General features: G+C 38.2%; 2 protein-coding genes across 7 annotated transcripts in view; one reads left to right on the forward strand and one right to left on the reverse strand.

Moving 5' to 3' along the window:
* Positions 1–12,911, reverse strand: part of TRAPPC12 (trafficking protein particle complex subunit 12) — a 49,467-nt gene extending 36,556 nt beyond the window's left edge. For 2 of the 6 annotated variants that reach the window (XR_006016884.1, XM_042033085.1), the window contains exons 1-5: positions 12,765–12,911; positions 10,728–11,938; positions 7,451–7,567; positions 2,890–3,015; positions 1,926–2,064 (exon numbers count right to left, since the gene is read on the reverse strand). Coding sequence is in view for 5 of the 6 variants with exons in the window: in XM_042033085.1 (XP_041889019.1) it covers positions 1,926–2,064; positions 2,890–3,015; positions 7,451–7,567; positions 10,728–11,938; positions 12,765–12,885 (1,714 nt within the window). In the remaining variant the exon portion in view is untranslated. The other 4 variants (XM_042033086.1, XM_042033090.1, XM_042033087.1 and 1 more) reach the window with 4 other exon arrangements.
* The window catches only part of EIPR1 (EARP complex and GARP complex interacting protein 1), a 76,098-nt gene continuing 63,526 nt past the window's right edge, over positions 12,835–25,406 (forward strand). Inside the window, exons 1-2 of the mRNA XM_042033091.1 lie at positions 12,835–12,969; positions 21,582–21,665. Of these exons, the coding sequence (XP_041889025.1) occupies positions 12,928–12,969; positions 21,582–21,665 (126 nt within the window). The 5' untranslated portion in view covers positions 12,835–12,927. The remainder of the gene's footprint in view (positions 12,970–21,581; positions 21,666–25,406) is intronic.

Here is a 25,406-nt window from a genome sequence, read left to right on the forward strand (position 1 = left end):
TTAAAAATAAGCTGTTTTGTCTAAGAAAAATCCTTACAGGTCAGTATTTGAGGCACTTGAGTCCTCTTGCCACAGGTGATGCAGGGAGCAGCAGTTCTGGACAGTCTGGCCAGGTGCACCTGTCCTGTGACTGAGCTTTGGGTCCTGGAGCAATCACTCAACAACTTGTGGCTATTTCATACAAGTTACGTGGATATTGATGGTAAAAAAAGGTGATCTTAAGGAACATAGTCTATTTAATAATTATATGCCTCAGTTCATTTTTAACAGTTGAATTTAGCAACTGGGAGCATAATCTGATCATATGTAAGGTAAAATAGGATCAAGGTTGGATGGAGCTGACCTGCTAGTTGTAGATATCTCATACACATACAAGGTGATTATGATGTTGGAACAGCTATCAGACATTCCTTGCATAGAGAGAAATGCCATTTGCAGGGATGTAGGAGAACACAGGCAGTTCTTTTTTGTCTACCAATAAACTATGCTGTGCTGGATTATGGATATTTAGTATATGTGCATTGTTAAGCAGCTAATTTAAATAATAAAAGATGTGGAGACATACGTATGGCCTGTGGAAGACTACTATTGCTGTAGCATCATGTGCGCAGCTGCCCTAAGAACACCAGATCCAAAAAGCTGTCCAACCTGATGACCAGGACCTCTTTTCACTCTTCAAACTGACACAGTTCCTTCCCAGGGGATTGCCTGTGATTGCCTGAAGGACAACGAGTAATGTCAGAGAGAGTTTTCTAGGCAGTCTGCATTGGCCTTGCTGGGCTGCAACTGATCTTTTGCATCACTAAGCAAAGTAATCTGCAAAAAATCATGAACTTTCTGACACCAACTTCCCTTCCTCAGTAACCTCAAAATCTTCTATCTTTCTAGGTTACCCCATCAAGACTACCAGCACCTCATGTAAAATGGACTGTAATTTTTCAGAGTGGCACTGCCTATAAGAACCGCTTCTTACAAATGTTTTATTACACACTGTGGTTCAAACATGAAAGCCAAAGAACATTAAGAACACTCAACAGTGTACTTGCATCAGAGAGTTATTCTTTTCTATATAACAGATTTAGAAAAAATAAAATTTCAAAATAGCCTGAACAAGAGCAAAATTACTCTTAAAAATAGCAATTTTTCAAACCCAGACTTCTGTAGGACTAGAATACTCTGAGAAGTGGAACTATGTGGTTAACCTATGGGCTATCTGGAGAAGAGGGAAGTAGTATGTTTGTAACTTGAGACAAATTGCTTATAAAGAAATGAAGCTGGTGTTGTTTTTATTCTCTTCAATAATGAGATACATAGTAAACCTCTGATTTCTACTTACTTTCAGTTATCAAGAAAATATTGGATTTAATCATGTTTCAATGAAGAAGAATTATTAGCTTAGTTCTAAATTTAGTGGTTTTTTTTCCTTTTAATCTAGAAACCAGGAAATAACACCTGCAGTAGCCTATGGGCATGTGAGTGTTAAAAATAGCATAGTGATAGTCCCCAGATGAACTGAAGAGGAAAAGCTTATAGAGTCTGTTTCCACAAACTCTCTCATCATCTGTCAAGCCTGCTTTTGGGTAAAATGAACTATTCAAGTTCGGTAGTTCTTAATTTCAATATCATAGGACTAAACGATTATATTTACTTGTTAAAAACATTCCTCTGCAGCAGCCTCACGAAATACACTGCCTACCCGTATTGCTCTACCAGTTGTTACTTCTTATCGCTACCTCCATAATGCTAGCAATACTTTAATGTACTAATCAGTCATGTTTTTCTGGGGAAAAAAACAAACCGAAACCAACATAAGCCAAAGCTCTCCAATGCTTTAGGCTTAAAAACCCCCTGAATCCAACCAATATTTTAAAATGACTGGTAAAAATGGCAAAAATAAAAAGCATTTTATAAATCAAGTGTTTTACCTTTACGTCCAGGGTATACGTTAGGGTAATATTCATAATAAAGATCAGGCTGGTCTAAATTTCCAAATGGTTCAAATTCCATTTCTGCATTTTGGAACAGATTCAGTTTTACCAGCAGTGCTAGTCTCACAAACCACAGCTAAAAATTAATATACATAAGAAAAGGGAAAGACAAAGTCTGTTATTAGCTTGAATCAAAAGCCATATTCAATACAATTTCAACTTTTCAACTTCTTCTGATGAAAGCTGAGTAAAGAGTTTCCAAGTTACTGAAAAGAATCAGGATTTATATTAACCTGCTCTTTTACAAAGTACTTTTCATCAAATCATTAATACAAAACACAGAGGACTGATGTTTAATTGTTTGTAAAGGTACTAAGATTTTGAAGATGAAGCTTAAAAACTAGCCTGCTTCAAAATTGAAACATCTCTCTTCAAAATGAGTTAGCATGTACAAATTATCAATTTGGTATTTTAACTGTGTTTCCAACCTTATGGTATTCTTCAAATCTTTTGGTGAAACTCCATGAGCTTTATAATCACTAGGGTCAAAAACATGATTTCTCATCTGGTCACATCTGAATCACTTGCAATATTTTATTAATCTGGATTCTTATTTTCTAAGCAACACGTAATACATTTCTAACATTTGGAATCTTACTACAACATTCACAATCTAGATAGTTACATGAACTTTAGCGGAGTGAGTCTTTCAAAACAGAAAAACATATTCCATTTTACTAGTGTAAAAACCTTTAAAAAAATAGAATCAAGATTGGATTTTACTTAATAAAACTAAGTTTGTTTTAAATGAAGGCCTACTTTACATAAGAAAACAGAAAAAGTGACCTGCTAAAATACTTAAATAACCTCAGTTTCTATGTTACAATTAGGAAAAGGAGTTTGATCATGTTAAAAAAAAAGCCAATATGAATATTGTTGGAAGAAAGTGACAAGGGCATACCTTTAAACATACCTGTAAAGAATCTGTTGTATGGCTAGCAGGCAGCCCACTTTTTTTATAGCCTTGACCATGTGCAGTTAGAAGCCGCCCACACAAATCAACTGCTGCCCTCCAGTTTTTACTGCTCTGGGAAGAAGAAAAGAGTAAGTAGCAAAATCATAAAGTCCCTAAAGTGCACAACTGCTTATGTTGTCTGCAGCAGCGACATGTGCCCATCAGTAATAACAACAAGGTCAGGAGAGCCAGCCTGTAAGAAGCAGAACGTCATTTATCAAATCTGCACATCTAATTAGGCAAAAAGGGAAATCAGGCACTAATATTACCAGATCACTAAAACAAAAGAATACACAAAACCATAAGGAATTCTAAACTTAAAGCTGTATCATGTTTAATTATATAAATGAATATAATGTAATATTCACAACTTTGTTTTCTCCTAAAAAAGGAGAAAAAATTGCCAGCCATGTATTATCAATAATATCCAAATTACTCTACAGTCATGAAATATTCAATTCCCATTCTTATCTCACTGACTTTAGTATGTCAGATTATAACCCCTAGTACAGTTCTCTCAACAAAAATAAAGTTTTCTAACATTGTCCAGATACAAAATTCTTATTAATCAAAAACAAAGAACAAGGAAGAATACAATGCATAAATGATAAATTCAGAACAGTAACAACTGCTTCACCTATAAAATGTAAACATCTGAATTTTCACTGCATGACTAATTTCAAAATACTCTTAAATTTATTTTTTTATTCATAAAACAAAAACATTCCTAGTTAGACAAATCAAACTGTACTGTCACCCTGTTAATCAGTTTTTCAACAGAAATATCCTAAAAATGTCTCTGCCTTGTATAGCCTGACGCAACATACTGAAAACTTAAAACACAGATTAATGCTTCACAGGTTTTAAGCTATCATACTTTTCTATTATACAGAGGTTTTAAAGGGACATGCATCCAGCAGGTCATTCTAAAGAAAATACATCTTATTCCTGAAAGTAGTATTTTTTTCAAATAGTTTCTTAATACAAAAAAAATATAAATGTAATAGAAAAGAGTCATGTTGTCTGATGAAATGTAAAGGAATAAAATACATTTATACTGGTGCTTGCAAAGTTCAGACACTAACCTTGAATTGGTATTTTATTAAATTCTCTCCAATATTTCAGAAAACATGTTGATACAGCAAACAGTCAAAAATCAGTAATAACAACTGAAGACTTTCTGACCCCCACTTTGCAGCTACACAGGCTGCAAACAGGTCACTACAGAGACCACCATGCACTAACCACCTCTCCTCTGCATTGTCAAATGCCAGATAAAGTTGAGTTCCACTGGAAATGCAGAAGTTGGCTGACAGCAAGACCATGAAACAGCATGGCAGACTGAGCCATCTATGCTCTTTTGGAAGAGCAGGAATTGATAATGCATTTATAACATCCTTCAACATCTATCTGTATCAACTTAGAGAAGCAGAAAGATACTGACATGGATTACCTGAAATTCATTCAACTTCTCAAGAGACAAACTAAATTCTTATTATCCTGAGAACAGGAGCAAACACAGACTCTAAAACTGCTAAACTTTTCATCCCAAATGAGAGTTAGCATCCAAAAATAATAACGGATCATTTATGACCAATTTAGTTGTTACAATCTTTTAAATTCTATTTCAGGCATGGACAAAAAGTACTTTATAGAGCAAGACAGTCAAGAGAAGCAAGTCTGACAGTCATTGTGAAAACAGTCCTTATTGGAAAATGAAACACAATATTTGCAATGATTTCAAAATTGGAGCTGCCTCCTGGTCATGGAGCATAATTCTATGTGGAAGCTTAATAAAAGGCTGCTGGCAGTACAGCTTCATTTCAAATTAACTGGACACATTATTGTACCAGACTTAAGAGCTGCCAGTCCACCAGAAATCTTTATCCATTTTAAACATCCCTCAAAACCTTGCAGGTCACTTTCGTGCCTCCTATGGTCTACAATCCCACAGTTCTAAAAATCTGGGTCCCCTGTACCTGAATTTTGTTTGTAAGTTTTAAGTAGAGACCCAAGGCAAATACGGACACTACAGCTTCAGATATAGCATAAAAAATACTGAAGAACGTTCTCAAAGACAAAAATAATTATTCTGTGATGATCAGGACATGGTTGTCCAGATGTAATTGTGTGAAAACACTAATTTCTCTAAGTCAACCAAGTATTATTACTAAATAGTTCACTAACACAGCAGCAGCCTGCAGAAGAGAACTTCTCTCCACACAACATTAGTATTATCTTTCCACTCCCCCCAAAAGCATGGAGCTGTTGTTGTTTTAACGAAAGCCAGCAGCTTGGATGATTTCTGTACTTTTTGAACACTATTAGACTAGATGTTTATCTTTTGAAAGGATTTTTTTTATCCATATACATAACCAAAAATTAAAACCCCAAAACATCTCAGTACTGATGACTGTACACACATCAAAGCTAGCCAAGCAGATCAGCCACCCAACACATAATGCATTATTCCTTGCAGAACTTCTCTGTTCTTCAAAAAACCCCAGAAGTCCTGGGGGAGGTTTACATACAGACAGCGGAACTGCATAGCAAAACAGATTTCAAATGTAATTCTTCTGTCAAGCAAAGAGAGGCACATGGACTGGAAATCTACAGAAAATGCGTTCAGTGATGAAAAGGGAATTCCTCTGATACACAATTTATAACATTATTCAGTGTCTCAGGAAAACCACTGAAATTTTATCCAACAAATAGATGCTTCTTAGTGAAGAAATGCAACGTCTTCCCAAAAGCACACATCTACAATTTGCGCTACTTGTGTCTCCCACCTTCTCTCAACTCAGCTACAAAAATGTAGGAAATTGCTCACTGATTTAGAAACAAAAGAACAATACCATCCCCTATTTTTAAGAACAATTCATAACTTATTACAGTGAATATGTATGTCATACCACGGTATCCATGTTTGTTATATTTGAAAATACATGCAAAAGCACAACATTAATCATGTGCAAAAATAACAGTATATGACTTTTTTAAAATAGACTCAAAGGGAGTCATTAACTCTACATGTAACACCATTAAAGTGATTAAAATGTCCTCCTCCACTAGCTATGACATGCTTCTCCCCTGTAAATTACATTGGCAGGGCACTTACACATCAGTTAAGAAAATGTAGTTAGTAACCCCTTCCTGGTCTAGCAGCTTGAAGAAATTATTCCGTATTTAGAGCAAACATTACATATTTATAGTGGCAAGATACGGCAGTCTTTTTTCAAGTACAATTTTCAAGTAACCACAAGTGGTGTAAGTAACAAAAAATCCTACAGCTACAGATTGCCTCCTAGCTTTACTGCCTTGGGCCTAAAAGCTTTAGCATTACTCTTCTGAAGCTTAAGAGCATGCCCAAAGCAAAAACACTATCAGCAGCAGCATTGTAATTAAGGTACAAGATGGTCTGCCACATAAAAGAACATCTTGCATAGACACTGCTAGCGGGCTAAATAGAAAAGCATTTCCCACACATCAAAAATTCTCTTCTGGAAGATGGAAAGTAAGTGTGAAAAAAAAGTTTTTCCTAGTTAAGACACTGGTGGGTACAAGACTTTTTCATAAGATTATTTCCCTCTCTCAAGTCAAGCAAAACTTCGAGATAAACAGAAAACACATGTCTAGGATGGAGATCACAATCTGTTTTTTCATGTTTAGGTTTTGAAATTACCTCTGAACTCCTTAAATAGTGCTTGCAGAGACCTCCTACAGTATTCCTAACACGACAAAAAAGTTGTCTCTTTTGGAGCTTCACATGTAAAGTCACAAGATTAAATTAAAAGATGTTAAATACTAAATACAGCCTGTCCTGATAAATCCTCACTACTTTTCCTCAGCAATTTTTCATCCATTTTTTCAAAAATAAAGTAAGTGCAAAATACCTTGCTACGTCATCAGATAAAATAAGGCTCAGTCATGCAAAAGTAATGAGTTTTATACAGGAACACAATGGTTAAAGGAACAAGGCAATGTTTACAATGCTGCTAGATGCAACTATTTCCAGGACAGAAATCTTTACAATAATGAAAGGATTAAGTTAAGCTTTCCTTTGGAAGTAATTTGTTTTGGTTTTCTGCACTGAAGTAAAAAATTAAGCAGTTGAAATTATCGTATCAGTCTGGTTTGACATTTACAACTTTTATGTCTTTTTGTAAAACATTCAGATGAAAACATAAATATATACACAGATAAACAGAAACATTATTAAAATCTGTTTTGCAACCATCTGCATTACATAAAAACTCAGTCACTTAAAATAATTTTTTGTAACTTTTGCATATAAAGAAAGGTTTACGATGTGATTTAAAGGCAATTAATTAAACCCCAGTGTCATTTCCATTAAAAACTACTGTAGTTTGGCTAGTACTATTGAATGATAGTACTATCATGAATAGACTAATATACAGATTTTTTTTTCCAGTTTCTCCTCAGTCAGTAGCTCCCAATTATCTTGAGAGAAACACAATATTAAATATATATGATGATTGTTACTTACAATTAGCTGTTTCAAGCCTACAAATGACTGCTCTACAGAGTTGGCATTTAAAACTTGTCTCTTCACTGCAGCCTGCTCCCCCAAGAAGCGAAGCATTAAGTCTTTTACCGCATCTCCCTTGGTGTTCATGGAACAGAAAAAGAAAACAGATAACAAGACTATTTAAAACATTATTTTGGAAAAAAAAAATGCAGAATTAAAACTGAGCAAAAGAGTTCTTTCCTCTAAAGAAATACATATTCTCCAGTATGTCAGGTGTGAAATAAACATAACTGCACATGAATATACAGCATTGGAATGAAAACTTCTACATTTACTCCACATAATTTACTGTATTTTTTCTCCATGTACAGGTTTCAGTTAGCACTGACACATTCAGGTTAATTTGCTTCTTATACTGCTATTGTTCACAGATCTTATAAAATACTCCTCAAAGATCTTATAAAAACCAGAAAGTTCTACAGGTTTTTGTAATGTATGTTAACATTGAAAAGTGCAATCTACTGATCTAAGATAAACATGCACATGATAAGCTAGCCTTAAATATCCAGAAAATAAACTTTGAGAGATCATAAACCAAAGTAAACAGCAACACTTCAACAAGTGTTTTAAATTTCAAAAGAACTAGCTGCAGGCATCAGTCACAGAAACTGTGTTATCTGACCTCAATAGCTTTTTGCCCAAAAAGAGGGTGAACTGCATATAGTAACAGTAGAGTTTAGCTATGACAAAGAGAACTGACATTAAGTGTTTCAATTTTCCCCATGGACAGTGATAGGAAACATAGTTGTGTTTTCTGTCTAGTTTCTTAAGCAATGAGATTGCAACTGCTTTTTCACTACATGGAAATTTTTTACCTCTAATGATGTCACTTATTCTATGAATAAACAACATATCTGCCTCTCAGACAGAAGAGCCTGAAGAATTAAGAAACGACAGTGTGTGCAAAATGACATAAATACAGAAGAATTTTTAATCCCCCTGATAGTACTTTGGATCCAACAGTCCTCTGGTGTAGAAAAAAGTACAAATGAATGCAATGAAACAAAGGACAACGACAGAAGACAGCAACTCATGAAAAAAGGCATAATGGAAAGAGCATAAAAAGCAGCACTCAGATTTGTTCTGACACTTGGAGAACACTCCTACAATCTTCACCATACACAACCCAAGATAGTTTAAAAACTAATGGTTTTTAAATGATTGTCAAAAAGTAGCATACAGCTGAAATAAAAATCATTCAGTATTTTTCTTGGTGTGATTTATCCACATAAAACTCGTCTTACAATACATTTTCTGAGCAAGCAAGCCAAAATATAAAGTCCCAAGCTCTTCGACAAGTCACATGAAATTTCAGTCCTTCCCTGAAGCACACCTAGAGTTCACTCATTGCAAATGCATTTTTCAACCAACTTCTGTCTCCACTGCATGTAGCTTGGTTTAACATCTTGCATTAACATTCGGCATTAGCAAACTATTCGTAACAAAGCTATACAAACCTTGTCGGAAGCTGCTTTAACATTGAAAACATACCTCCCACAATGTTTCAGTTAACATTTCAAGTACTCTACAATTACAGTTTCATTAAATACACAATTTACAATACTATGGAACAATGATACCAAACTAGGGGATGTCAAGTCAGTCATGGCATGCACTCAGGCCACGGAAAAGCAGTAAGTGAAAGTGAGGAAAGTTTTCTAAACACAAAGCACTTCAAAACTTGTTCCTGTGGGCATGTCTAGGAGACTCTTATAAATTATAAACAATGAAGAAACCAGTAGGAATGCCCTTTAATTCCACTGATGATTTTACATCAGGTCTTTTGTAGAAATACATCACATAGACATTGCCAAACATCTTCTTTTCAATTATGTACTAAATGGTAGATCTGCATATTTGCATGAGCACAGATTTAGGGAATCATCAGCAGAAACAAGCCTTTAATCCTTGACTGGACTGAGGAAGGTGAAAGAGAACTATTCTATAAAAGGAAGCTTGCAAAAAGGAGACCACCATCCTTGGAGATTGCAGAAGGGATTCATTCTGTCCAACCGATTGGCTGTCAGGAGAGAAAGTGCACACTGGAATAACTCATCAAGGTCTAAGTGATATTTTGGGCAGGACTGGAGGAGGAATAGCTTCCTCTTACAGTGTTTTCTTCCATGCTAATTATTTGGCTCTGTGATAACATGTTTTAAGATAAAGTTAACCCAAGAAGCAGCAGTAGCATTTCATATGTCTAAATTGGTATTTATTGCTTGTGAACAAAACCCAAGATTTTTCAGATAATGCATCTATAAATCTGGACCTGCTTCACTCCAGAAACTTTTCTGCTAGCTCCTGCAGATTGAGAAGTTACTGCAGACTGCTCTCTGCTTGTATTTGACTATTGACTGATGGTCCTTGTTATGCATAATTAAAGTATCCAAACCCTCAACACCATCTATCTAAACAACAATTCTATTATCCAGAGGCACAGATATCAAAGAGTAGGATTAGCCTGTTTCAAGAAAACCCAAAATATTATGATGGTTAGCCTGGCTGAGCAGCCAGGATAAAACAGCTTCATGAGAAATCCTGAGTAAATCCTGAGATCTGAGTAAAATTTCTCAAATTCTGAAAAAAATGCTTTATGGCTTCTCATCAGTTAGAAATTGATAGAAGACAAAAAATTACTATATTGTTTGCTTTACGATCTCCTTTAGAGTTTTTAATTTTGGGGTTATCCCTTCCCAGCAGCTTGCTGCAGCACTCAATCTTTCTTACAGGTTATACCTTTCCATTGCTTAGGGAAGATAGAAATGATGCAATTTCAGTCAGTGTTAACATTATTTAGACCACTGTGAACATGAGTGAAAAATGTTATTTCTCACTTGACCACAACAGTGAATTCCACATACAAAGCTGTCTGCTATTAAGACTCTGTAGCACAGCTTAGAGGGTTTGTATATATTCCGAATGTGAGCACTAACTTGGAGAAAACTTGGAGAAATAAAGTACTTAAAAATACAACCAGCTTCGGCTTCTATGGAAACTGTCAACACCGGTTTCCAATGTACCAAACAAACGTCACTATGAATAAACCAGATCTGGTTTTAGCCTCTTCCTGTACAAGGCAGCAGTGACACTGCATTTTCTAATTAGGACTGAAGTAATACACACAAGGTGACCATCAGCAACAACGTGAACCACTAGGATACACAGATTACTGGACAGCTCTTCTATAGTATTTCTAAAAATAATCATAGACAAAGATACAGTAATAGACTCTTACCTGGATATTATCGAATTTTAATCCAGGCATGGTGAGATTCTCTTTATCTATGAACACGGCACTGTACTGTTGTGTGGCAACTGAAATGAGAACATTTCTTGTTTCCTCACTAGGAATCCAAGCATCATTTCTTCTATCTAATTCACTCATATTTAAGGCTGTGGCAAATGGGTCATCACTCCCAGCAAAAACAGCTTGGATTTGTGAGAATGGCTTGGGGGATTGAGTTATTTCTAGAGATGATGGAGGACCATCTGCTTCAGGTCTCCCATTTTGCATGGGGAAGGTAGGGTTGGATGAAGAACCACCTCCACCATTAGAAAGAGAGGACATTTGCTCTGGAACTGAAGAGCTTGCATTGGGATTACTAACAGAAATAAAATTGGATGTGGTAAATGAATCAAAAAAATCAGAAGCTAAAGTATTAGTGTTAACGGTGTCGCCAAAGAACTTGCTTAGACTAGGACTTGGTTGAACCACCTGTGGATTAGACTTCACTGGAGTCTCTATTATACTACTAAAACTAGGAGATTTTACCATCTGAGGCTCAAAACCGTCAGGTAGGAATAACTGTGGCTGGGTACTAGGATTGTTTGCTTGGCTGAAGATGGTGCACACAGGAATGGGCTCAGCCTCAGAAGATGGTGTGGTAGTATTGGGTGACAAAATTTGGTCCTCAGGTTTGTTTTCATCAATATTATTTGGTTTTGCTTCAACAGGAACGTTGTTTCCCAACTTTGGATTCTCCTTAACTGCTTCCTGAATTGAGTCTTCCTTTAAAGATGCCTGATCATCTGTTCCAATATCAGAAAAGTCTTTAGGAGTTTCTTCATGTTCAGTTTCACTCTCATTACTTAAAAACTCTTCTTTATCCACTTCTGCTTGTGTTTTTTTATTATCTTTAGCTTCCATTTGGTCTACAATCTCCTGAAGACAACCAAGTTCACCTGTGTCATCTTCACTGTTGTTCGGAGAATCTGAAATAATGACACTCTCCATCATTTGCTCATTAAGTTTATCTGCAAAATTATTTGAATCCTCTGATACAGTTTCATTCCCTTCAGACTCAAATTCATCTCCACCAAGATCGATGGTTTCCTCATGAAAGAGAATTTCTTCCTGAGTTTTCTGCTGAACTACGTCTCTGCTGTCATCTTCATCTGAGGTGCTCTTCGCATCCTTAGCATTGCTTTCATTATGTTCCATAGTAACTAAAGAAGAAGAAGCCCCCACCAGAACAAGAATTAGTTTTATTACTTGTATATCACTCAGGTGTCAAAGTGAAACTCCTAAGTATCATACAAATACTGAAATTTTTGCTTTAGAAACAAAGTAATTTCATTATTTCACATCTTCCCTTTGACATTTTTCATTTAACGTCTAACCGCAAAATTAATTCTAAAATATTTTCCCTTTATCCTTTCTGCAAGTCGTAAAACTATTTAGATTGAAGAGCAAATACCTGCCACTAAACACAGATGAAACAATATCATAGAATCACATCAGACAATGGTTTGGTTTGTAAAGAGACCTTACAAGATCATCTGATTCCAAGCCCCCTACCATGGGCAGGGACACCTTCCACTAGACCAGGTTGCTCAGAGCCCCATCCAACCTGGCTTTGAACTCCTTCAGGGTTGAGAGCTCTCGAACCTCCCCTGGCAACCTGTTCCAGTGACTCAGTATTTGCTCCCCTGGCCGCAAAAACCCGCTAGGTCCCGGTTTCAGCAAAGGGAAGCGTGGGTTCAGGGCTATCTCCAGCACAGGCTACCGAGCACGGGCCAGCTAAGCAGGAGGAGCGCTCGGCGGCGGCAGCAGCGCCGCTTACGAACCCCCGCAGCCCCGGGCTGGGCTCGGCGCAGCCTCCGGCGCCACCGTGGCCTCCCCAGTCCGGAACACCCGCGGCGGGGGTGGGCCCGGCCCCCGCCGGCGCAGCCCCGAGGCCGCCTCAGCGACCACCCACCCACCCGGAGGCCCGTCAGCTGCGCGGCCACGCCACGCCACGCCACGCCGTCCCGTCCCGTCCCGTCCCGTCACCTCCGAGCCACCGCCGCTCCCCCCCGCACAGCGCCTGCGCACGGGCCGGACAGGGCGGGGCTGCGCGCGCGCAGCTCCCGGAAGCGGCCGACGACGGGCCGCGCCGAGGGCCAGAAAGCATTGGAGGCGACTGGGGGTGTCTGACTGCGCTGGGGGGGTCGTGATGGAGGACGACGCGCCGGTGATTTACGGGCTGGAGTTCCAGGTGAGCGTGAGGCGAGATTAAGGGAGGGTTGGCAGGTGCCGGTCCTGCTTCTGAGAAGGCGGTGGCCGCGGGGTCGGGTGTGTGCAGAGAGGCAGGGGAGAGCCCGCCCGGGGGAGACCGGCGTCCTTCCCCGAGCCGGGACTGGGGGCACCACGGGCACCGCCGGGTTGTGGTGGCTTTTGGCAGCTGCGTTGGGGTGTTTAAGGGTGGCTGGACAGCGGCCGGGAGTCAGTCTCCCCTCCCAAACGCGCTGTTTGCAGGTGCGGGGCGCGGGCAGGGCTCCTTGTCCCCGTTGTGCCGGGGGTCTCCTGCCCGGGCACCGCTCCCTGCTCCGCCTCCGGAAAAGGCTTTGTCTGGCGCTGGAGTGGTACGAAAGTACTGTCAAAGACATCCTTGATTCTGCCTTGTCAGAAAAAAAAATTAAAAATTGTTTTTCTGGCAAGAGAGCATGAAACTGTTCCCAGTAAATTACGAGTTTTAGTTGGATATACCCAACCGTAAATCTGCATGAACTTTGTGGGATCTCCCTGTGAGGTCTATGTATGTGCCTTTGTCCCATGGGACAAATCTGTCCATCATATCAGTATTATGGCTGTAAGGAAATGGAACTGTCTAACTTAGAAACTTACTGATCATCTTCTTAGAGGAACACAGGTGGTGTGTTTAATGAGGTTTCTGTAAGTTCTGAGAAAGCAGAGTCAGAGGGACCCTAGTTCATTCTTCCTCCACTAAGGGCTTTACTCAGCTGTTGTGTGTTCTCTTTGGCAACAGCTGGCTTATCATCACTAGCCTTTATAGCAGTAATACCTGCAGAAGAAAACCAGCACCTCCTAACAAAGCAATTCATTCTACAGTAGATGTAGTAATATAAATATCTACACGTGCACTTTTTTTTTTGGCACCTTTGCTAAAGCGTTCTTGAAAATTAGTGTACAAAGGCTCTTTGTAACAAGTGTTCTGCATACTGAGTAGTGTGCTCTGTAGTCCTGACTATACCAGTAGCTTTCATTAGCAAATTTTGTATTTGTTTGGTTGTCCTCTTGTATAGGAGCTGCTCCGTAGTATACACCTGCCCTAAATGTTGAATCTGCTGAAGTCTGATAAAGTCTGATAGCATGCTGTGTGTATTGTATGGTAGTATTTTGTGATTGGCTAGACATGGCTGTAGCTCATACTTCAAAATTAATGGAACTTATACTTAAATCTCTTTTGCAGAACAGAATATATATTCTGTACTTAATAAAATTCATAGTGCCTTTCTAGAAGGTCACATATAATTCATCTTCCAAAAATTTGGGGAAGCTACTGTGTGTTGTCTGGGACCTTCATGGACCTGTGTACCCTGTCCCCCCCCCAAACCATATGTCTCCCACAGACTTCTTCTCTCCTTTGAAGTACGTAACTTGTTGGAGTTGTCTGGCAGTAGGATAAAGCAAAAGGATGAGGTAAAGTAGCTGTAATGAAAGGAAATTACTGTTAATACAGATCACTTAGGGAGAGAGTGAGGAAAGAAGAGATGATTTATGGGTAAGTCAGAAAGGGAGCGTAGAGATGAAGGCTCTGTTTCTGATCTCCATTAACTCCCAGTGTGGCTTTAAAACAAATTGCCTCTCTGTGCTTTTTGAAAGTGGAGAGACACTAATAGAAACTTAAACCGAGAACTTATCTGGTTTTTCCAACTTGCATCTGTACGTCTTATAAGAAAGATTATTATTTTTTTAAGCATCATTTCTTCTGTGTTGCTAGATAAGAATGGTTAGTTGCATCATCACAATTACCTCTTTTTGTCTGAAGGCATCTCTTCAGACTAATTTTTCAGCCAAGTTTTAAAGATTTTGTCTTAGCTTCTTATGTTTGGGCTCCAGCAGTCAGTAAAAGTCCATCTTTGGCCACTGGTGGAAAAAGTATAGTTGTGTGGATGTGCTTTTCATCTGATCTAATGTGACCATATTTGTAGGAACATAAAGCTAATTCCTCCTAGGTGCTATCCACCAACTACCTTAAAATTATTTCTGCAAGGTTTCTATTCGTTTCTGTGTGCAGAATGTGTTCTGATGTATTGGCATACATAAGGTCACTCAGAGTAATGAATAAATACATTTTTCTCTTGTTTAATCTCTTAGGTTTGTCTGTGAGCTATATGAACATTGTACAGACAAGCAAATTACGTGTGACTTTTAGGGTGTATGACTCTTTTTGTGACTTTTAAAAAGACAGTCTCACCATAGTTGCTCTGTCTGACTGCAGTGAGAAGATTACAGTGGATGGTGAATGAAAATGTGATATACTGCTTGAATTAAGGTACTGAGTGATGTGGCTGTGGCTCATGATGATGAATACAAAGCAACAGCAGCAGCTGCAGAACATTTCAATACCAAGGTGGTTCTTCTAAAGGGAACCTTGGTGGAATTCATCAATATCCTCAATTATAAGAATGCAATGAATGAGGTCCCAGGACTGTTGTTAAGTCCTGGTTTTTGTCAGTGAAATTATGTCTTTCTTGTCCTGTGTAGGGTTGACCTGGGCTTTACTGTCTAACCTGGAGTACCTGGTATGTTTACCCTGTGTTGAATTCAACACAGGCTTTCATTTTCAGGGAGTCACAATTTTCCCCATGTTTTTCTTGAGGGTTTAAACAGTGACATTTTGAGCAGGTGTGAAAGCACCCCTGAACATCTCAAAATACATTATTTGCCTGAGTTTAAGATTGACTGGATAATGTTTATAGCCCTGGAAATGAGCAGTGTGGAGTGGTGCTTTCTGGGATAGGTATTTGGTTCAAGCCTACAGCTTGCTTGTTTAAAAGTATGCAGAAGCCAGCCAACATCATGGGATGAGGGAAGAGGAACATGGCTTATGCCAGAGAGTGATCATTTTAGAGCGTGTGTTTGGCACATTTAATGGCTTTTGGAGATACCACAACACTGAGCTAAATTTCAGCATCCTGGATACTCCTACTAGAAGTTGCATGTCAAAAGTACGTAGAATTGCAAGGGAAAAGGATAATGAGCAGGAGGCAAGAACAGCAGAAAGCCACCTGGCTGAGCACAGGGCTGTGCTGTGCCTGGGCAGCTCCAGCAGCACCCTGAGATAGGGTCTGGCTGAAGCAGGGTTGAAAAAAGTGCACTAATGCTTTGATAGAGTTAGTGTTCTGCATTGTGGTTGTTGTGCTTCTTGAATAAGCAGTACTTGGCTCATTTTGTGTTGTCTGTTAGTTGTTAACAGGTTTAATTAATCTGAACAGAGACTATTGATTTTTAGGACTTGCCTGCTTGCAAGAGTAAGATGAAACTTAATTTCTCTAAAACCAAATGTGTTTTCTTATAGTAAGAAACTTAAACAGTGCAAAATAGCAACTGAAATAGATTGTAGAAGACCTGTGACCAATGTGTGTATACCTATTGTCATCAGTATGTATTGAGAATAGCTCAACTGACTTACCTGTGATGGAGTAAAAGCCAGGTATAGATTTACTAGAAGTGGTAAAATGGGTCTTCCTAGGAAAATGTGTGTCATCTGTGAGCTACCCAGGGAAACCTGTGCTGACTTTCAGACTCGCTGTGTTCCTGGTATGGGAGTGCAGAGCCTATCGCTCCTATTGGCAGTGGTGTTCTCTTCCCTGGGGGAAGCTCTTGTGGTCTCCTGTGGGTTCAGAGAGACTGGCCTAAGCAGAATGTACATAATAATTTTGGTCCAGCTTTAGCAAAGTCTTTGGAAGATTTACTTTGAAAATTGAATCAGTTTAAGAAACTGCATAATAATGTCATACTAAAATTCCTAGCTTTTGTGTCAGTTCTCTTTCTTCTCTAAGATTACTTGCCTCATGAATGCCAATCCTGTATATTTTAAACCTTTGTGCTTTAAAGTGTTAGTAGAGGAACAAAAGTTGCTAAGTGGCAAAGCTCTCTTCACTAATCCCCCAAAGATTTTCATAATGCATGAAGTAGAACAGTTGGAAAGTATTTTTTAGGACCCTCAAGGAATTAGTAGGATCGTCCTAATGTTAGGTATGGTACAGAGAAATGACAATATAAAGATACAGCTAGGTGAACTTGAAGGAACTTTTACATGATGATTGTTACCTTCGCAACAAATGAATGGGTTTTCTGAGGATTGTGCTATGCAGGTCTTTGTATGCGGGTTACGTTTGTTGTTGTGAGGGTTTACAGAATCTGTCAGTCTTTGGAATAGGGTCAGTGCACTAAATACATCAGTGATGGGAATTCTTGTGCTGTGAGAGACTTGGGGAAAGCAGCTGTCTGAGAGCATTGAAGGTCACCTGGGCATGTGTGCTGCCAACCTTTTCACTGATAGTCACTGCAGCTTATTAGAGTCACTGAGAGGGTCTCCTACTGTGGTGGGAGAAACAAGGCTGTCTTACCTAAGGATAAATCAAAGTGTACTTACTTGAAAATTGAAATTGTGCCAGAAGGCAAAAATAACATTCATGACATTAGCAGCCTGGGGCTTGTCTGGGGAGGGCAGGGAACTTGTATTTTGCCTCCAGAATGAGGTGGGGAGCAAATCCAGCTCCCCACCGCAAGTTGCAGTACACTGGTTCTGGTTTTCAGCATAAGCAGATGGTCAAATAACTTTAAATTCAGATTTAGGGATTGCAAGCCAAATACTGTGTCCTCACATTTTGCATTGCAAGTTCACGGTTTGTTAGTACAGATTGATTGTATGAATTTCAAATGATCTCTGGTCTGCAGAATATTTTTTGTTTGTATTAAATGTAATACAAATATTCCAATGTTGGAGTCTGTTTGTTTTCTTGTTTGTTAATACCAAACCAGTGCAATGCATCAGCAGGACAACATATGTATTGAACAAGTACTTTTTTGTTTGTCTATTAATGCCATAAATAGTAACAGTCAAATTAACAAAGCAAACAAAAAAAACTCCAAACCAACCAAAAAAAAAAAAAAAACCACCAACAAAACAAAACCACCAAACAAACAACCAAAAAAAACGCCAGACAAACAAACAAAAAAAAAAAATCAAAAAAACCAGCCCAAAACTCTGTGCATTTGGCTGGTATTTTAGATATTGAGTAGTGAAAGTTTTTCGGAAGAAATTATGAACAAAGTGTAGAGAATCAGTGCATTGCAGTTCCATAATGCCCTTAGTTTAAACCAACCTTCTTTATCCTTTTGAGGTTTGTCATTGTGTTCTTCTGGATCATCTCTTGCTGTTGTCAAGGACGATAGACTCTATTCTATTTCTTTTTCTCAGAGGTTTTTATTATTCTGCAGGTGGCCTAAATTGTCAAGGACACGGTAGAAGGTGATCTTTGCCCAGCATCACACTGAGCATAGTGTAGGCATAGACACAATGCCCAGTCTCCAAGTTAGTCTTACCTGCATTCTGCTACAATGATTGTTGTTTCTTTTGCTTTATCTTGATACTTCTGTCTGTCGCACTTGTGTGCTAGAGTTTTGCATGTCTATTTTTTTTGGTGGATTTGCAGTTTAATTGTTCTGTTTTGTAAAACTGCTTGCTTTAAACTGTGCACGTTCCCTCATAGGGCTGTTGGTAAATATGGAATTTGGACATGTAGCCAAAAAGTTTTGTGGTTCACAATGTTTTAAACTTTGCTTGCTAATATTTTTTTCCTATAGTTAGGCCTTCTTTAAAAACAAAATGATGTGATTTTAAGTTGTTGCATTGTCTAGCACTATCAGGTGGGACATGACTTGTTTTCTTGCTGCTTGTGTGTTTCAGATGTGTATTCTGGGTATTTTCTAAGCATTATGGCAATTTTTTTAGTAAGTAAGTAACTTTAGTAAGTTTAATATCTTGGGTAGAATCATTAAATGATTTGGGTTGGAACAGACTTTACAGATCATCCAGTTCCAACCCCTCCCTGCCACGGGCAGGGACACCTTCCACCGGACCAGGTTATTCAGCCTGGTCTTGAACTCCAGGGATGGGGAGTCCGCGACCTCTCTGGGCAACCTGTTCAGTGCCTCACCACCCTCACAGTAAAGAATTTTTTTAAAATATCCAAACTAAACCTGCCTTCCATTCTCCCTTGTCCTGTCACTATGTGCCTTTGTGAAAAGTCCCTTTCCAGGTAAGCCCAGTAGTAAAGTCTTCTTGGGCTATATACAGTTTTGTGTTCTGTGGGTGCAGACATAGAAAAATAATAATTTCCATTTAGATTAATCAATATTCATTTTACTATGCTTTTTTACTTATTTCCTATCTATGAGCTGCATTCATAACGCAGGATGCTTGATGAAAGATTTAATTTGCAACCTGCTCTGACAGGTTACAGTACAAGATGACAAACTTAAGGCATTTTCCATGATCTTGACAGTGCTTCAGTTTCAGTTGTATTGTTTGTTACAAGGATTACTTGGTGTCTTCATCTGTTGAAAGAACTTCTTTTTCTCTCAGAGTAACTCAAGAGTAGACAAAATTACACATATCTTTGTGCAAGAGGCGACTGAAAGTCTGTTGTGCTGATACAGATACTATGAATCAGAATCTTCCTGATTTATGAGTGGTTGATGAGTTTGAACTTTGTATCCTATGTATAGATGTTGCAGGGGTTTTTTGTCAGGGGATAAACAATAGTGTATTTGTTCTTTTGAAATGCGTTAAAATATTTTTTTTATCATGCCTTTGATTTTTTTTTTCTGCAAAATGAAAAATTATTTTAAGTAAGAGCTAGAGAAGCTGATGATATAAATGTTACTATGTATTTACACAATTTTATGTTGGGCACCTTGTGTCCAACTTTATGAATTTTTGAAAGCAGCATGATGAGACCTAGTTGAAAAGCTTTAAAAGGGCTGGAAACCCCTTTTATTTACTTATTTTATTAAAGATCCTAGCGATCTCTACTTCTCTTTTTTGTATAGAAACAACAGAAGCTTCTTTGATTGAAGGAGTTATGTAGCTGTGGAGTTATTTCTAGTGTTTTCTCAAAATAATTGAGAGCAGGTCTTTTGAATGGAAAGAAATGCTTGCAAAGATCTGCAAATGTAAATTCTTTTAAAGACAAAAGCTTTTCTCCAATCATCTTGGTGGACTTAAGTTGTGTCTGTCAATCAGGAACACTCTAGGCTTCTTGTAGATGAGTGCTGCATAAATAAGAAAGTAAAGCAGATTGGTATGGATTCACGCTAATCTTTGATCTGCATTTGAGTTTTTTGAACACAAACTATTTGTATGTTCTCTCGTTCTTCTTTTTTCCCTACATAGATATTATAAATGTATGTATAGGATATTAGCCTATACCTTACTAAGCTTGTTGCATCTTTCAACTTTTTATGCTCCATCTTACACAAAATATTACACTGTTTAAATCACACATTTCAGATACCAGAAAAGAAGTATCTGCTCTATACAAGTCCAGAGATGATTCTGAAAAATCAGTTTTTTCTTAGTGCTGTTGCCAGACAATGGCTTGCATGGCTTTGCTTTATTTAAGAAAAGTCAAATATCTTCAAGTTGCTTTTCTGGAATTAAATTGCTCTAAATTTGGGTATTGGGATATAATATATTCCAAATACTCCCTTCCAAGCTTCTAGGCATCTTTTTTATATCAATTTAAAAAGAAGTTTCAAATGGAATGATATTGAAGTGTTCCTGAATCCAGAAGGTAACAAGCTGCATGACAGGATGGCGGTAAGAAGGGCCGTTCAGCAGTTACCCGAATCCTATAGGCCTTAGTGCCTGGAGAGAGCTGAGCTATTTTATGCCAAATAGGATGGGAATTGGAAAGATTTGTTTTTAGATTTAAAATAGTAATTTTGAACAATATTATTAAGGGTGTCTTTTGCATGGAGAAATAGCAGCTATTCCTCACGATTTATAGTTGCTAAAAATGCCTTTGAATATTAGTTTACCTTCTATTTACTCAAAATTATCTGAGAGTCTCTACTAATGACTAGTGCAAACTAGTGATTGTGGTTTTAGTTCAAGCTGTGCTTTATTTATCCCATGGCCCTTCACTGCTTTGTTTCACTTCTTCCAAGACTGTGGTTGGTACAACTTGAAAAAGAAAGGCAGAGACTCTCCAATGCCATTAACATAATACAACAAAGAAATAACATTATGACAAAAGTGTTATGGATAAGTAACAAATTGCTTCTCCCACCATTCAGACAACTCTTATCTCTAGTGGACTGCAGTGGAAAAGAAGAGGCTTAGATTTTAATTTGCTTCTAAACTTGGTGGCTAATGGTGAGAAAAAGTTATTTTTTACACAGGCATATTCAACCTGAATGGTGTGAAAACTTCTATAAGAACAGCCTTTCTTGGATATCATATTGTTTTTTAACAATAGTTAAAAATTGTTCACTGTTCTATGGAATAAGATAAAGGAAAATTAGTTTGGAGGAGATGCTGTATTTAATCTTTTCACTGTTATAATGGAGATCAGGTAATGTATTTAGCACCTGTGTGTTCCCCAATCCTCACAAGGTATGACAAATTGCACAAAAAATGTGTTAAGCAAAATGGACATAAAGGACAGGAAAGTTTGCAGTTTGTAAGAATGTAATGCTTAAAATGATAATTGATATATAAGCTTCAAGATTTTTGCTGAAATTAATGTATTTTATTAATTGTACTTTTCTAATGGGTTTCTTCTTCCCTAGGCACGAGCTTTAACACCTCAGACAGCAGAAACAGATGCAATTAGATTTTTGGTTGGAACACAGTCCCTTAGATATGATAATCAGGTAATTTTTCTGTCAAATGTCAGTTGTAATTTTTACCTCTTTTTGTAACATTGTTCCAATAGCATCCCTCTTTCTTTCTCCCCCCTGTTGAATGTGAACATTGACTGATAGTTAACGACATCTGTGGGTAGAATGTAAAGATATTGGTAAGAAATGTAGGTGAATGAAAGCTGTGTGTATTTTCTGAAAATCATACCACTCCTCCAAATTGTATGACTAAATCAGATTGGCTTAGTAAAGAAACTGCCGTATTTTTGTTAATTTGAATCTATAGATGCTCTGGAACCATGAAGAGAAGTAAAGTAAAACAAAAGTCTTTAAGCCTTAATTGCTTCTAATGGGACTCCTGGTACATGCACAGTATGTGAAGCTTCATAAACTGGATTTTTCAATATTCATTATTGGCAATCATCTGTGTCCTTTCTGATCATGAGTTTAACAATTCAAACTAAAATCTGAGTGACTTTCATGCCTCAATTTCTATTGGGGTGTTTCTTCTGCAGTTAGGAGTATGAGTTGTAATTTAATTTTTGTGATTAAATTTCAGTAAAAGTTATACCGAAGCAAGTTCTTGAGGCTGAAAGGGTTAGAAGGCTGTATTGAGTGCAGGTGGCAAGGCTTGGGTAGCAGGAGAGCTGTAGTGGTGGCCTCTGAGAAGAGGCCAGGGGTTGCCTATGCCAGACATGGCTGGTTCCACTGAGTCCACTCCAGGACACAGGTGAGTCAGTTTCCCATGAAGGCCCTGTGCTGAAGCAGAGGAGAAGAGTGAGATGCAAAGAGCATCAGGGAGAAAACACCCATAACCACCATATCCCCCTGCCCCACTTGAAAGGGTCAGAGGAGTCTGGGGTGAAGTTCAGCCTGGAAAGTAGGGGAGAGAAGGTACTTGTTTATTTTAACTGCCAATAAACTAATTCAGTCACCCAAGTCAAGTCTCTTTTGCCCAGAATATTAGTTAGTAAGTGACCTCCCTGTCTGTAGCTGGGCACATAAACTATCTCATTCCTGTTGTTCCCGGTTTCTCCCCGTCTTTTTGGGGAGAGCCGGTGTCTGGGTGGGGTCTCTTAGCCAAGGCTAACACCCACCATGGAAGTCCCTGGGACTGAATAGAGTGACCGACTCTTTTGAAAATGGGCTGCACAAAATGGCTTGGAACCATAGCTTTGGGCATGTGAGCTGTCAATTCCCAGTGAGGTTTTGAGTTCTTTACTCAGTGATAGTGCTGGATGAGACTCAAGAAAAGTTATTCCAAGGCATAAGGGGGACGGAATATTCAGTTTATTTACATTTCAAGTAATACTTGGGGGTAGAGTAACAAAAGAAGTGGCAGACAAACTTAGTTAAAAGTTCGATGCACATGATTATATTTTTGATTGCGCTGTTTCTTGCTCTTCAAATATTTGGTTATAATGTGGGGGGTTTTTGTTGGGGTTTTTTTTGCTTTTTTTTTTTTTTTAAACTGTGATTTCTGTGATGGCTTTACTACTTGGTCAACTAATTAAATCCTGATACAAAACTGTTGAAGAGTGGTTCTCACTTAATCAGTTGATAGCCAACAGATCTTTAATAATTTAGATTTTCTGATTGTGGTAAGTTTTTTGGGTATATACTATGTATTTTAGAAATGTTTGCATATGCTTCAATTTTGAGTATGCTTTTCTTTTTCCAATGAATAACATTAACAATAGAAATGCAGGACAATTCTTAGTGTATTAACAAATGTTTGGAGGTTATTGGCCTGTAGCTGTGCCTCAGGCCATCATTTCTTCTCAACTAGTTCCTCAATCCCCAAGAAGTGCCCTAGGCCTCAGCTCATTATAACTTAATTCAGCACTAGGTTCTCTACATTTGCTTAAAAACTTTTTTAGTTACCTGACCAAACTTATGAGCTAGCTTGCAACACTTAGTACTTTACCAAGTCCTGCACATTGACAGGTTTTATCATGTGCAGATTATTTCTTCCCTTCTGGTCATGGGCAGGTGCAGTGCAAATGAAAGAGCAATAATTTTACAGCTGACATGATAACTTTTGCCTCATTGAGGTTTATTGCTGTATGAAACAATTTTAGGTATTCATAGGAGAATATGTTTTAGGTGAAAATATTTTCCTATTAATGCTAGTATTTCAAAAGAAAGGAAAGTGTTTATAAGATTTTATATTCTGTTAATATTTGACATATTAATAGTGTATAGTACTTGGCATTTGGTCCTCATGATGTGCTGGGAATGGTTTAAGTAGTAGCACTGTGTTCTACATCGTGTAGTTTTGGAACTTTTGTCCTCAGTACTTTCATTGTTGCTAAACTTAGTGCATTTATTGTACGCATTGGAAATATTCAAGTATGTAATTTATTCTTTTCTCATCTCATTCTCAGAACTCTGCAAGTTAATTTTTAGTCATGTGTCTTAGAACTTAAAATACTAATTTTCATGATTTATGTAATGCACTGCATCCCCTGTACTCAGCATCTCAAACTTTGTGCTCAGTTCTGGGCTCCTCAGTGCAAAGAAGACTTTGAGGTGCTGTGGTGCGTCCAGAGAAGGGTGATGGAGCTGGTGGCAGGTCTGGAGCACAGCTGTTTTGAGGAGGAGCTGAGGTTGTTTAGTCTGGAGGAAAGGAGGCTGGGGGGTGGGGTGTCTTATCACTGTCTACAGCTCCCTGGAAGGAGGTTTTAGCCAGGTGGGAATTAGTCTCTTCTCCCAGGCAACCAGTGACAGGACAGGAAATAGAGAGAGGAAATAGCCTTAAGTTACACCAGGAGAAGTTTAAGCTGGATATTAGGAAAAATATTTTCATGGAAAGGGTTGTAAAGGATTGGAAGAGACTGCCCAGAGAAGTGGTGGAGTCATCATCCCCAGAAGAGTTCAAAAAACCCGTGAATATGGCACTTGAGGACATGGTTTAATGGTGGACATGGTGGTGTGCAGTATTTGGTATTAGAGTATTTTTCTATGAAATTTCTGTTGTCCTTAGTATTTAGTGAAGTCACTATTCTATATATCATGTATTCAAATCAAGTTGAGTGGAAAGATCCTTAGCAAAAAACCATTGGGGGAACTTTTGCAGTTCTTTCTGTTATGCTGATTGACTTTTTCTGGTAGATGGTGTTGACTGGCATAGCTGTGAAAGATGTAATTTTTCAACTCACAACATGCAAACAATACTGTTGCATAAGAATTAAATTTCATATTTCCTAAAGATCTCAGTCTGGGCATTTCAATAGCTACCTGTGTGTTCCGCCAGTTTACAGCTGTCCATGTTGTCAGCTGAATCTGAGACATAACGACAGAGAGAAGTTTGTTACCTGTGCCTTCAAAGGGCTTCACATGGGATAAAGAGCACTCCCTTATGTGCCAAGTGACTCTTTTAACCTGGTTAGTGTGGGAAGAATCTGTGTGGCTGTAGTAAATGGGACTTAGATTTGTGATTCACTTTCTCGGATAAGAGACTTGGCCTGAGCTGCCAAAAGAGACTCCAAACAAAAACAAGGTATGAGGTTAAACTAATCTTTCTTGAAAGGCAGAAGTGTCACTCTTTAAGATGGATATGCAGTTGTTGGGGTAGATGTATAGTGTCCTGATTCCTGAGTAGATTCATAGGTTCAAGGCAGCAAATGACGTCTCAAAAGACAGCTTGATAATCAAGTGCAGAGGTGGTTCTATGCCTTGGATGACAAAATGGAAGAATAATACAAGTGATGAGGTCCAGGATTATATTTCAAGGAGGAGTTGCTGATGACT

This window comes from Corvus kubaryi, unplaced genomic scaffold (assembly GCF_017639235.1).
Source record: "Corvus kubaryi isolate FWS band 111438036 unplaced genomic scaffold, C.kubaryi_AGA036_p1.0 37354, whole genome shotgun sequence".
Taxonomy (NCBI): Eukaryota; Metazoa; Chordata; class Aves; order Passeriformes; family Corvidae; genus Corvus; species Corvus kubaryi.